Source organism: Natator depressus, chromosome 6 (genome assembly GCF_965152275.1).
Source record: "Natator depressus isolate rNatDep1 chromosome 6, rNatDep2.hap1, whole genome shotgun sequence".
Taxonomy (NCBI): Eukaryota; Metazoa; Chordata; order Testudines; family Cheloniidae; genus Natator; species Natator depressus.
The window spans coordinates 91,589,043-91,603,981 of NC_134239.1; the positions used below are offsets into that span (position 1 = coordinate 91,589,043).

The window sequence follows — 14,939 nt, forward strand, 5'->3', positions numbered from 1 at the left end:
GGGCTGCAGGGCTGTGTGGGGACAGGGGTAGATGTGCCTGACTAAATGGGAGAAGCTAGGTGTCAGCCAGGGTCTGCATGAGGCAGGCTCCCCAACTCCCTAACAATCCCCACCACAACCTTGTTCCATACTTCTCCCACCCACACTTAACAACCCTCTAGGTTCACTCACAGGCTCCTTCCCTCTCCCTCAGCTCCTCCGTTACCCTTGACTCCCCTAAGGCTTTGGACTGCTTCTGAGGGGTTGGGGAAATATGTTTCTGTATTGTAGTTTAAATGAATTACTCATAGTTCTGTATTAATATGCCTAGTAAGGAATCCATGTAAACAAAACAAAACAAAAACAGTCCCACCACAAACATTTCCTGAATCTTTTGTGTGCGTGTGTATTGTTACAGACATTACTTGCTGACTGGCATTTTAAAATAAATTACCAAAATAATTGCAACTGACACGATTATATTGTGCTATTTTGACAGATAAAATATGCAGAATTTTAAAATATTGTGCACATAATTTTTATTTTTTTGGTGCAGAATTCCCCAAGGAGCAAATGATGCACATATACATTTCAGATAGATACTAGCACTGAGACTGAGGATCATTCCCATCCATCTGTGGTATTTCCAAGGTCCCTGTTCCCTGGTTACTCCAGTAGCTTCTGTTATATTTTCATGCTGTTTACTTGTTTCAGGGCTTTTAATGATTTGATAAATCTACCAAATCATTAGAAAGTTCATGATCTTGTTTAAGGCAACAAAACTCCAGCTCCAGGTACCTGTATTTCATTGGACACTTGATTGGGAAAGACTGATTGGACAGCAGTTTTATTGCTTTGTTTGAGATAAACTGGCAGCAATTGCAGAAGATAGATTATCTCGCTCCTGGCCAAAAAACCTTCACGCCCATAGTTTATTGCTCCTGAACACATTCAGGTTCTGGTCCATACAGAATCCAGGCTGACGAGCAGGTGGTGGAGCCGGCCTCACTCACCAGCAGTGCCCACGTGACAAAACACCCCCCTCCTAATCTCTTCAGTGAACTCGCCTAGGGCCAAACGCCTGTAGTTCTCGAGGGCCCTCCCCATCCTGGGGCCTACCGGGTTGGGACCAGCACAGGACTACAAGGTCCAGCATGCCGTGCGGGGGCGAGGCCGTACCATATGCAGGGAGGAGGTCTCCGTTTTCTGCAGGTAAAAGCACCGAGGTGCCGGGAAGCCGGTAAGTACATGGAGCGGCCCCCTCTACCTGCTGCGGGGAGGGTGGTCCCTGGAGAGAGAGGAGGGAGGCCTCCACTGTCACCGGGGGAGGGGCTGCGCCGCGTGGAATTTAGAACGTTGTGTAACTAATCGGGAGCCGGCCGGTTCGGAGGTGGCGGGCTGGGGCGAACACCCCCCCCACACACCCGACCGCACGCTCGCCGGGCGGCGCGGGTCCGGCCCTGCCTCCAATCCCCGCTTCTCAGTGCCCCTGGCCCAGCCTCGGCCGCCATCTCCCCAGTGCCCCTGGCCCTGCCGCCGGACAGCCTCCACCCCTACCCCAGCCTCGTTCTCCCGGTCGTCTCCGCTTCTGGCCTCCACTCGTAGCCGCCCCGCGTGCCCTTCTCGGCGCGGCCAGCTTCCCTAAGCAGCCCCCCCTGTGCCGCCCCCCTCTTCTCGCCGCCCGCAGCCCAAGCACACTGCGTCCCCACAGCTACCAACCCCTGCTCTCCCCAAGTCCCCGCCTGGTCGGCTCCGTTACCGCCTCCTCCCTGGCGCGCGTTTGGAAGGGGGCGCCCTCAGCGTGGGGTCGGTCTCAGAGCCTCTGTATCCATCTGCTGTAATATATGTACTGCTTATTGTATTTTTCACTCCCTGCATCTGATGAAGTGGGTTCTAGCCCACGAAAGCTTATGCCCAAATAAATGTGTTAGTCTCTAAGGTGCCACAAGGACTCCTCATTGTTTCTGAGTAGCGGCCGTGTTAGTCTGTATTCGCAAGAAGAAAAGGAGTACTAGTGGCAACTTAGAGACTAACCAATTTATTTGAGCATAAGCTTTCGTGAGCTACAGCTCACTTCATCGGATGCATTCAGTGTTTCTGTCTCATGTTCACTGGGACACCCACAGTGTTACTCGTCGGTAAAATCTCGTCTTCGGCCCTCCTGCTAAAAGTAAGACGAGGAGAGCAGTTGGCACAGAGACTCTGACCCCTGTAGCAGACTGGTAGTGGGGGTTACCTCACAGCACAGTGCTTACCATTGTAATTACTGCTGCGTTGCCTGAGTTCTCCTTCGCTGGTAGTGTAGGGCACCGGAGAAGTTTATAATACTCTCGGCTCTTTCTTTTCACTGCCATGAGGGTAACTGCTGCATCTGTGATTGTGGCTGAAGATCTAGGGTTCCTCATGAAGTGCCATCCTCTGGTTTTAATTTCTATCCTCTGCATGTTGCCTTATCTGAAAGCTGCACCCTCCCACAAAGTTTAATTGAGTTGAGAAAAATCAATGGCCTGATTCTCAGAAGTGTTCAGCACCTCAAGGCCCATTGGCTTTAGGCAGCTGCAGGTGCTCAGGACCTCTTGAAAGTCCAGTCACAAATAAACAGCTTAAATCATATATAAGTTTAACATTTAGTCCTTTCGCTCGTATTATTGCAAACATTGAAATGGTGTGAATAGGCGCTAGGGTCCTCAGTCTGCATCTTGTTGAGGTCCGTAGTGACTGACGATCGTCGTTATCTGGTGGTTGTTTAATGGCCTATATGAAAAGTTATACAGGTATCATTGGTTTTCTTTGCTGTCTGTCTCAGATGAGAGACCAAGGATTGCAGGGGTCAGAGACTTAATTCCCCCTTCATGTGTAGAAGGGATGTCTCTCCGGGGCAAGGCTCAGACACTTTGGTGAATAAACATGCCTTTGCTGCCTGTGCAGTATCTGTGTGCTGACTAGTTGGAGACTCCAAGTCAGTCTCCAAGTCAATCCAGCAACTTTCACTAGTATGAAAGTCAATGAAAAGAAAACAAACACAAAACAAAATGTGAAGATGCTAAATATTTTATTATCATTATTTATCTATTTAATTAATTATTGCAAGCAGGCTCATAGTTGTTCCACACATACAATGCAGGATCTATAGTTACACAAGTCAAATGATTGAACGTGGGAGCTCAGGTCAGTTTGGTTGTAAGTGACACACATCGTACTTAAGCTGCATCATGGACTAAGTCAAGTGAAAGTCAAAGAAGCCAGTTTGTCTATAGAGGAAGAGCAGCAGGTGATTCATTAGCAAAGATCTTAATAATGAAAGGCAGTTACGTTGAGAGGCATATTTCACAGCTGACAGTGTCTTTAAGATACCCCTAGGGATTTCGCAATAGCTCATTTATATGGTAAAGACTCACTGACACCTTATGGAAAACCTTGAGATACAATTGGTTCTGCCAAGTCTATTTCTATATCTTATATTGGAGTTATTTTTGCCCCCCCCCCTTTTTATTACTAAGAGATATTAGCATGAAAACAGGATCTTTCTTGCTTAAGAGCTCAGCTGCTCCTGCTGTTTATTTCCCACCTAAAGTTGTCAGCCTCTGCTTGTGATGTTCCAATTAGTGGAAATAGCTGTGATGTCACAAACTGCAGAATGTGGCTTCAGGTGGGAATAAGATGTGGGAACGGATGGACCTATATCCTGTTTTCAGACAAATGTACTTAATAATAAAGAAGGGAAGAAAACAAACAAAAAAGACACACATGTTTTTTTCTTTGTTAAAAGGAGATACTACCAAGTAGTTTAGGCCTCAAATTTATCAAAAAATAGGACTAGAAATGTTATAAATTCAAACTATTCCATAAAATATTTTGGAGGTTGTGGAGAGCCTGGGGCATTTCTGTAATATTTCTATGAAAAGTGTATGTGGTTCAGTTTACCTGTTTGATATTATTCTGCTTGATTGCAATGAGTTAAATCAAAGGAGATTGTTGGGGAGAAGCAAACAGGTGATGAAATAATGTCAGAGATGAGATGCTTCTAGAGAGAATACCAACGGTCCTTAAGGGAACCCTGGGGGAGTCATTAATTGGGAAATGCCCACCTGCTTGGCTCCAACCAGGCTTGCAAGTTTATTTTTCCCTGGCTTGAACCTAGGATCAAAGGGACGCTAAACCCTTAAAGACACCTTTGTAGAGAGGAAGGGGGGATAGGCTTTGACAAGGAGATGCTAAGAGAATGTGAGGGGCTGTCTGCTAGGGTATTAGGTTGGGTGGCAGTTACCTAAAACTTGCAAAGAAGGAATAAAGGTTAAGTAAGATTCATGCCGTGTAGGCCTTTATTGTTTTAACCCATTTCTGTTCACTGATAATGCCTTGTATTGAAAAGGATGAACTGTTCCCTGCTAGTTACAAAGACCCCCAATATACAAAGGGATTTAGGCACCTAAACCCCACATTTAGGTGTTTAAATCCCAGTTTAGGCTCCACTGCAATCCATGAAACTCCTGTGAAATGCTGTAGGTGTTGGTACCTAAGTTTTCAGGGTAAAAGTTTCCTAGGCACTTAAGTTTCTGCCTCTGAGCATGTACATTGCTGCCTCCCTCTAGGCAGCCTGATGCGTATTTCCTGCCTAAGCCCCAGAATGATCCACAAACTGGGGGAAGATAGGCGGATGAATGCCTAACTCCTGTGCGGGGCTTGATCTAGGAGGCATGCTTAAAGCTAGTCTACCGGATCTGGTCCCACGCAAAATCTGGCCCTTGATGAAGGTCCTGGGCAAGATAATGGATTGGCCGCTATGGAACTCGATTAATAAAGAATTAAAGGAGGATAGTATAGTGAATGTCAAGCAATATGCATTTATGGAAAATAGATCCTGTTAAACTAACTTGATTTTTTTTTTATGAGGGTGTTATAAATTTGGTTGATAAAGATAATAGTATATTACATCAACACTAAGACTTCCGAAAGGTGTTTGATATGGTACCATGCAGCATTTTGATTAAAAAACTAGAACAATGTAAAATTGACATGACACACATTAAATGGATTGAAAACTGGCTAGCTGATATGTCTCAAAATGTAATTGTAAATGGGGAACCATCATTGAGTGGGTGGTCCTGCAGAGATTTGGTCTTGGCTTTGTGCTATTTAACATTTTTACCTGGAAGAAAGCATAAAATCATAAAGGTTGCAGATGACGCAAAAATTGAGGGAGTGGTAAATAATGAAGAGGACAGGTGGTTGTCTTTTTTTGTATGGCTTGGGTAGGTAGCAACGACTACAAATTTATATCTAGATTTGATAGCCATCACATTGCCCTGGTGAATGTCCTTCAGGGCCCTGTGAAAGGACGAAGGGGACACTTAGATATGGTGTGCTCCATTGTTTGTGCCTGGAGACCACAGTTGTATACAGGTGTTTGGTGAGGACAAGTCACTAATACAGAGTGATTTGGATTGCTTGGTAAGCTGAATACAAACAAACAATATGCATTTTAATATAGCTAAGTGTGTGTGTGTGTGTGTGTGTATATATATATACACACACACACACACACACACGTAGGAAGAAAGAATGTAGGCCATACTTACAGGATAGGGGACTCTATCCTGAGAAGCAGTGACTCTGAAAAAGATTTAGGTGTGGTGGTGGATAATCAGCTGAACATGAGGTCCTAGTGCTATGCTGTGGCCAAAAGGGCTGATGCAATCCTTGGATGCATAAGCAGGGGAAGCTGGAGTACAAGTGGAGAGATTGTTTTACCTCTGTATGTAGTGTTGGTGTGGCTGCTGCTGGAATGCTGTGTCCAGTTCTGGTGTCCACAATTTATGAAGAATGTTGATAAACTGGAGATGGTTCAGGGATGAACCACCAGAATGATGAAGGGATTAGAAAACATGCCTTATAGTGATTGACTCAAGGAGCTCAGTCTGTTTAGTGGAACAAAGAGAAGGTTAAGGGGATAACTTGATTACAGTCTGTAAGTTCCTGCGTGGGGAAGAAATATTTAATAATGAGCGGAGAAAAGTGTCCCACGATCCAATGACTGGAAGTTGAAGCTAGGAAAATTTCAGTTTGGAGATAAATCTTTAACAGTGAGAGTAATTAACTGATGGAACAATTTACCAAGCACTCAGCTGGGATGTGGGAGATCCAAGTTTGATTTTTCCCCTCTGTCTCTCTCTCTCTTCCCCTGCCACCTCCTCTGGCTGTTTTGTGTGGAGCAAGGAAGGTGCCTAACTCCTCCCTCAAGAAACAATTTAGGTGCCTAAGCCACCTGTCTCCAGGATCATGGATCACAGAGATAGGTTCCTAATGGTGTGAGAGGGACAGGGCTTAGCACACACCCCTGTTGTCAGCATCTCCCATTGGCTAGTTTAGATGGCTCCCCGCCTGTAGCCAGACAGCCAGCCCCCCCCCCCCCACCAGCATTGCTGGGAAACGGAAGCCAAAACCACAGGGCACTTAACATGAATTCCAGCACAGCCTTTGAAGCTGTGAGAAGCACAGGTGTGCTGCTACAATGTGCCTCTGGGAACATATACAACGATTGGGCTCACAGCAGGCAGAGGCGCTGTGACAGACATAAAAAGAAAAAAGAAAAGGAGTACTTGTGGCACCTTAGAGACTAACCAGTTTACTTGAGCATGAGCTTTCGTGAGCTACAGCTCACTTCATCGGATGCATAGCATATCGTGGAAACTGCAGAAGACATTATATACACACAGAGACCATGAAACAAAACTTCCTCCCACCCCACTGTCCTGCTGCTAACAGCTTATCTAAAGTGATCATCAAGTGATCATCAAGGAAGGCCATTTCCAGCACAAATCAAGGTTTTCTCACTCTTCCCCCCCCCCCCCCCACACACACACAGACACACATACAAACTCAGTCTCCTGCTGGTAATAGCCCATCCCTCTTTGAAACCTCTCTTTATAATGCGCATGATAATCAAGGTGGGGCATTTCCAGCACTAATCCAGGTTTTCTCACCCCCCCCCCCCCACACACACCCCCTCCAAAAACCACACACACAAACTCACTCTCCTGCTGGCAATAGCTCATCTTACAATGTGCACAGCAATAATCCAAGTTTAACCAGAACGTCTTGGGGGGGGGGGGGGGTTTGTAGGAAAAAAACAAGGGGAGATAGGCTACCTTGCATAATGACTTAGCCACTCCCAGTCTCTATTCAAGCCCAAATTAATAGTATCCAATTTGCAAATGAATTCCAATTCAGCAGTTTCTCGCTGGAGTCTGGATTTGAAGTTTTTTTGCTTTAAGATAGCGACCCTCATGTCTGTGATTGCGTGACCAGAGAGATTGAAGTGTTCTCCGACTGGTTTATGAATGTTATAATTCTTAACATCTGATTTGTGTCCATTTATTCTTTTACGTAGAGACTGTCCAGTTTGACCAATGTACATGGCAGAGGGGCATTGCTGGCACATGATGGCATATATCACATTGGTGGATGTGCAGGTGAACGAGCCTCTGATAGTGTGGCTGATGTTGTTAGGCACTGTGATGGTGTTCTCTGAATAGATATGTGGGCACAGTTGGCAACGGGCTTTGTTGCAAGGATAGGTTCCTGGGTTAGTGGTTCTGTTGTGTGGTATGTGGTTGTTGGTGAGTATTCGCTTCAGGTTGGGGGGCTGTCTGTAGGCAAGGACTGGCCTTTCACCCAAGATTTGTGAGAGTGTTGGGTCATCCTTCAGGATAGGTTGTAGATCCTTAATAATGCGTTGGAGGGGTTTTAGTTGGGGGCTGAAGGTGACGGCTAGTGGCGTTCTGTTATTTTCTTTGTTAGGCCTGTCCTGTAGTAGGTGACTTCTGGGAACTCTTCTGGCTCTATCAATCTGTTTCTTCACTTCCGCAGGTGGGTATTGTAGTTGTAAGAATGCTTGATAGAGATCTTGTAGGTGTTTGTCTCTGTCTGAGGGGTTGGAGCAAATGCGGTTGTATCGCAGAGCTTGGCTGTAGACGATGGATCGTGTGGTGTGGTCAGGGTGAAAGCTGGAGGCATGTAGGTAGGAATAGCGGTCAGTAGGTTTCCGGTATAGGGTGGTGTTGATGTGACCATCGTTTATTAGCACTGTAGTGTCCAGGAAGTGGATCTCATGTGTGGACTGGACCAGGCTGAGGTTGATGGTGGGATGGAAATTGTTGAAATCATGGTGGAATTCCTCAAGGGCTTCTTTTCCATGGGTCCAGATGATGAAGATGTCATCAATATAGCGCAGGTAAAGTAGGGGCGTTAGGGGACGAGAGCTGAGGAAGCGTTGTTCTAAATCAGCCATAAAAATGTTGGCATACTGTGGGGCCATGCGGGTACCCATAGCAGTGCCGCTGATCTGAAGGTATACATTGTCCCCAAATGTAAAATAGTTATGGGTAAGGACAAAGTCACAAAGTTCAGCCACCAGGTTAGCCGTGACATTATCGGGGATAGTGTTCTTGATGGCTTGTAGTCCATCTTTGTGTGGAATGTTGGTGTAGAGGGCTTCTACATCCATAGTGGCCAGGATGGTGTTATCAGGAAGATCACCAATGGATTGTAGTTTCCTCAGGAAGTCAGTGGTGTCTCGAAGGTAGCTGGGAGTGCTGGTAGCGTAGGGCCTGAGGAGTGAGTCTACATAGCCGGACAATCCTGTTGTCAGGGTGCCAATGCCTGAGATGATGGGGCGTCCAGGATTTCCAGGTTTATGGATCTTGGGTAGTAGATAGAATATCCCAGGTCGGGGTTCCAGGGGTGTGTCTGTGCGGATTTGATCTTGCGCTTTTTCAGGAAGTTTCTTGAGCAAATGCTGTAGATGCTTTTGGTAACTCTCAGTGGGATCAGAGGGTAATGGCTTGTAGAAAGTGGTGTTGGAGAGCTGCCGAGCAGCCTCTTGTTCATATTCCGACCTATTCATGATGACAACAGCACCTCCTTTGTCAGCCTTTTTGATTATGATGTTAGAGTTGTTTCTGAGCCTGTGGATGGCATTGTGTTCTGCACGGCTGAGGTTATGGGGCAAGTGATGCTGCTTTTCCACAATTTCAGCCCGTGCACGTCGGCGGAAGCACTCTATGTAGAAGTCCAGTCTGCTGTTTCGACCTTCAGGAGGAGTCCACCTAGAATCCTTCTTTTTGTAATGTTGGTAGGCAGGCCTCTGTGGATCATTATGTTGTTCAGAGGTATCTTGGAAATATTCCTTGAGTCGGAGACGTCGAAAATAGGATTCTAGGTCACCACAGAACTGTATCATGTTCGAGGGGGTGGAGGGGCAGAAGGAGAGACCCCGAGATAGGACAGCTGCTTCTGCTGGGCTGAGAGTATAGTTGGATAGGTTAACAATATTGCTGGGTGGGTTGAGGGGACCATTGCTGTGGCCCCTTGTAGCCTGTAGTAGTTTAGAAAGTTTAGTGTCCTTTTTCTTTTGTAGAGAAGTAAAGTGTGCGTTGTAAATGGCTTGTCTAGTTTTAGTAAAATCCAGCCACGAGGAAGTTTGTGTGGAAGGTTGGTTTTTTATGAGAGTATCCATTTTTGAGAGCTCATTCTTAATCTTTCCCTGTTTGCTGTAGAGGATGTTGATCAGGTGATTCCGCAGTTTCTTTGAGAGCGTGTGGCACAAGCTGTCAGCATAGTCTGTGTGGTATGTAGATTGTAATGGATTTTTTACCTTCAGTCCTTTTGGTACGATGTCCATCTGTTTGCATTTGGAAAGGAAGATGATGTCTGTCTGTATCTGTACAAGTTTTTTCATGCAGTTGATAGATTTCCACTCCATGCGGCTAAATGCAGTGCCTTGCATAATGACAGGTTTCAGAGTAACAGCCGTGTTAGTCTGTATTCGTAAAAAGAAAAAAGAAAAGGAGTACTTGTGGCACCTTAGAGACTAACCAGTTTATTTGAGCATGAGCTTTCGTGAGCTACAGCTCACTTCATCGGATGCATAGCATATCGTGGAAACTGCAGAAGACATTATATACACACAGAGACCATGAAACAAAACTTCCTCCCACCCCACTGTCCTGCTGCTAACAGCTTATCTAAAGTGATCATCAAGTGATCATCAAGGAAGGCCATTTCCAGCACAAATCAAGGTTTTCTCACTCTTTCCCCCCCCCCCCCCACACACAGACACACATACAAACTCACTCTCCTGCTGGTAATAGCCCATCCCTCTTTGAAACCTCTCTTTATAATGCGCATGATAATCAAGGTGGGTCATTTCCAGTGACAGACATGGCTCTTAGCCCCTACTAAACAGCATGATGCACACACACCAACATCCTAGGTGGGAAAATATTTACCCTAATAAAAGGAATGTCCAGTAGTCGACGCTTATTGTTTCTCTCCCTTGCAAGTGTAAACTACTCTTGCGAGAGCTGGCGTCACCCAGATAGACCAGCCCCAATTTGGCACAAGAAAGGAGAAAGAGAATAAAGGAGTACAGAGGTATAAGTAGGGGACCTACAGCACCATGATTTTTGAGTGCTTTTCACTATCTATCTGCTGGTCAGATAAGTGACAGCCTCCCAAGGCTTCTGCAGCTAAGGGGGTCCCTAAGCCTTGTCCCTTATTCGTCTTTCCGCGGAATTGAGTGACCGATCCTGGCTTGGCACCGCTGGAATCGAGAGATGCAAGGAGGGTAAGAAGCACCCACACCTGATCTCCTATCTTTAGTGTACACATATTTTGAAATAGAGCTCTATACTTTGTTTTCTTTCTTTGGGATTGTGGCTTCAGTTTTGTAACTTGTTTGTGTGTGTAACATCTCTACATTTAAATAAGTAGGCACTAGCAATTTTGTCACCACATGATTAGAATCTAGTTTAATAAATTTTGGTAACCATTTGTGCATAAGCCTGACTTGTTTCTCTGGTTTACTGTAAAGCAGCCAACGCAATTAAAGAACCTTAGCTGTTTTGGCTATAAAGCCTGCCATTAGGTGAGAGTACTAAGAGCCTAGCGTTGAGTTGTGCCGCCTCCACGGGGCAAACTCTTGGGGCACCTGTCAGTCAATCCTGACTGCCCGCTGCGAAGGAGCTCTGAGCTCTAGCAGTTAAAGTCACGGATGGTATAAAACGGGCATAGCTGGCACCTCACCAAACATCCCTGGCCATCGGCTAACACCGCCTAGCATGCTTGCTTTTATGAATTTCATTCTCAGGCACCTAACTCTCCCCATTCATTATATAGGAAGCCTGCGTGCCTAACTCGGGCTTTGTGGGTTGCAGTGTTGTTCTGTGACTTTTTTCTAGGTACCTAAAACTTAGGCTCTGTGATGTTCAACATTGCGACTCCTAGATTACTTTTTGGATCCAGGCCAAAGTTTCCAAGTTCCCGATTCCTGCGGGAACCAGACGAAACTGACTGTTCTGAAGGAGCCCCTCTGTGAAACAGGGATGCTGAAGTCTGGGATCTAGTCTAAGAGTGGTAGAGTCATAGGACTCCCCTCGGAGTGAAGTAGAGCCCCAAGGCCTGCCATTAGGGAGAGCGTACTCACAAGTGATTGTAACGATCTGTGATAGAAGTAAAAAAGAAATGTGGATAATTTTTTTCCTTTAATTGCTGGGTATCTAAACCAGAAGCCTTAGGCTTTCTTAACTGGAGTGAAATTGATTAGAAACAGAAAATGAAACTGACCCTCCTAATTCCATTGCCAAAGATAAATGAAATATAAAAGGAAAAACTGCATCAATGGAATGAGGGGAAAAAAGTACAGTGGATTTGTAAACACTTTCCAGGTTTGAATAATCAAAAGTGTCATTTAATAAAGCAGGGAAGGACAATGTTAGAGGTAAGAGAGAATGTTAAAGAGCTTTTGACACATCATGAAATCCTTTGGGGAGGGGGGAAATCTAGTTAGAGCCTAACATTAAAACAAAACTGCCCAACCCTAAAATGCCTCAATTAATAATAATAGAACTTATATAATTCATGTTCAAAGCACTTTACAAACATAAGTAGTTAATACAGCCCTTTAAAGAAGGGAAACAGGTATATTATTGTTTTCCCCACTTTATAGGGAAACCGAGAGTGAGAAGTTAAGAGGTTTGCTCAAGATCATACATTGAGCTAAAGGCAAAACCCGGACTAGAACGCTGGTCTCATGATTACCAATCTCATCTTCTAACTATTGGACCATACTGCCTCAGGCAGGATCATAAATGATTATTCATTTTTTGCCTCTTCCCCTGTGATGATGAGAAGGCAGGTATCTTCTTGGCTTGTCACTTTTTGGCCAGGTCACCCCCTTCTTTGCCTCCTTCTACTGGCTCCCCTTTTCCACTGCGTCAAGCACAAACTACTTGTTTTTACGTTTAAGGCACTTCATGGAATATCTCTACCCTATCATCTGTTGAGACATTGCCCCTCACCCCTCCACTCAATCAATAATGACAGCCTTGCCTGTCCATTTGGAACATTTTTCAACAGGCACCTTTGTGTTTCCTACGATGGGAGGAGCTCCCTGTAAAAATCTGTAACTGTCCTCCTTTAAATCCCCTTTCAAAACCTACTAAAGCCTACGAAACTCATGATAATGGTTAGGCAGCTGGTGTGCTGTGACTACTGCTTATTACGCTAATCATAACTGACTCACTGTTGCCTTGTGCTCCTGCTGTTTGTTTTATGCTCCCGTTGTCTCTTGTTTTATACTTGGATTGTAAACCCTTTAGGGCTAGGGAACCATCTTTTCGTTTTATGTATGTACAGTGTCCAGCACAGTGGAGTCCTGATCTTTTATTTGTGGCCTCTAGGCAGTAGACAACTATTGCAGTATAATAACAAGCTTAGAACGGAGCTCCTTGTGCACCTGCCTACTGATCACTATGAAACTAAGGCACAGAGAAGTATAGATTCATAGATATTAAGGTCAGAAGGGACCATTATGATCATCTAGTTTGACCTCCTGCACAATGCAGGCCACAGAATCTTGCCCACCCACTCCTGCAATAAACCTCTCACCTATGTCTGAGCTATTGAAGTCCTCAAATCATGGTTTAAAGACTTCAAGGAGCAGAGAATCCTCCAGCAAGTGACCCGTGCCCCATGCTATAGAGGAAGGCGAAAAACCTCCAGGGCCTCTTCCAATCTGCCCCGGAGGAAAATTCCTTCCTGACCCCAAATATGGCGATCAGCTGAACCCTGAGCATAGGGCAAGATTCACCAGCCAGATACCCAGGAAAGAATTCTCTGTAGTAACTCAGATCCCACTTTGTAAGTATTGTAGCACCGAGGCGGGGGTGGGGGGTGGTGGCATAGGTGTAAGACTGCAAGTGCTATTCATTTTGGGTGCAGAACCATGATTCCAGCACCCCTGTACCTGCTAGGCCCCCTCCAAGTCAGTCCTACTCCTCCAAGCACCTCCAACATGTCACAGTTTCCCTCTCTTCATACATCAAGTCTGCAAACCATCTTTTGAACCTCTCAGCTCCTTCTCATCACCTTCCTACCCCACAAACTTTCTTCTCAGACCCTCATCAACCTACAACTCTCAGGGTCACCCTCACCAGCATCAGTTATCCCCACTCTCCATCTTATTTCACCTAAGTCCAATCATCCACCTTCATTTTATTCACTCCCCATTTTGGATCTCCCCAAATCACCTGGTTTCCTTCCCAGGACCAAGCAAGCCCCTTTCACACCCATCCCCCTGGATTAGGACTCTCCTTCCTTCCATAAACTCCTGAAAATATCCTTCTCTCCCTGGGCTTGTGGTCTTATTATGATCTATACCAGGCGTGGGCAAACTTTTTTGCCCGAGGGCCACATCTGGGAATAGAAATTGTGTGGCAGGCCATGAATGCTCACAAAATTGGGTTGGGTGCTGGAAGGGGTGAGGGTTCTGGTTGGAGCCAGAAATGAGGAGTTCAGGGTGCAAGAGGGGGCTCCGGGCTGGGGTGGCGGGGGGGTGAGGGCTCCGTCTAGGGGTGTGGCTGGGGATAAGGAGTTTGGGGTGTAGGAGGGTGCTCCAGGGTGGGACCAAGGGGTTCGGAGGGTGGGAGGGGGATCAGGGCTGGGACAGGGGGTTGGGGCGCAGGGAGAGGCTCAGGAGTGCAGGCTCCGGATGGCGCTTACCTCAAGCAGCTCCCAGAAGCAGCAGCATGTCCCCTCCCCGGCTCCCACACAGAGGCATGGCCAGGCGGCTCTCCAGTCAGTGGCAGAGCGGGGATTAAAACTTGGAAGACTTGTTTCTCAGGGCCCCTGCTTTAAGCACTAGACCACACTTTCCTCTCATAGCAAGAGATAGAAACCATGAGGCCTGCACTAATAGGGTCCTCTGCCCTAACAGGCCTTCATATGCTCACTTGACAGCTGATCAACCTGAAAAATGAGTTCTGGAAGGAAGCATTTGGATGACTTTGAATTTTTGGCGAAGGTTGGCCTGAATTGTTCCTCATGTACTCCCTTCTTCCACTCAAGTGGTGATGGTTCCTGTTTTGTGTCTCTGCAGTGGTCGCCAGGATGGCCAGAAGGGCCTTGAAACTTGTCTCTCTGGCAGCAGCCAGCTCTGGTTTCTACCTGTACAGCAGCAAGTACCTGGATCCCAATGATTTTGGAGCTGTTCGGGTGGGCAGAGCCATTGCCACAGTAAGTTGCACCCTGGCAGGTTGTGTGAGGGTAAGGTGAGAGATTTACTGGCTGGGTTAGAAGGATCCTCAAGAGGGAACTGTAGTTCACAGGAGCTCAGTCCTGGTGCTTAGTTTATTGATATATTTCAAGAGCATAGTTGGCTCTGAGCTCCAGGAATTTGGGTTTTTCTCTGTTTTATTATTTGTGTGGGGAAAAGAGGTTAAACACGTAGAAGGGCTAGCGGGTAATTTACAGTGAAGAGGAAGAGAGACGCTGTGACAATGAGTGAACACATACCTTATTGAGGACTCAATCTGGACAGCCCTGTGGGGCCTACACCCACTTTGCTATGGCTCTTTACCCCACATCCCCTTCATCCACTTCTTATCCAGAACTCAGTCCTG

General features: G+C 46.1%; 1 protein-coding gene across 1 annotated transcript in view; it reads left to right on the forward strand.

Annotated features, from left to right (window-relative positions):
* Positions 1 to 1,110: 1,110 nt before the first annotated feature.
* The window catches only part of ADCK1 (aarF domain containing kinase 1), a 133,072-nt gene continuing 119,243 nt past the window's right edge, over positions 1,111 to 14,939 (forward strand). The window contains exons 1-2 of the mRNA XM_074957130.1: positions 1,111 to 1,219; positions 14,417 to 14,553. Coding sequence (XP_074813231.1) covers positions 1,162 to 1,219; positions 14,417 to 14,553 — 195 coding nt within the window. The 5' untranslated portion in view covers positions 1,111 to 1,161. The remainder of the gene's footprint in view (positions 1,220 to 14,416; positions 14,554 to 14,939) is intronic.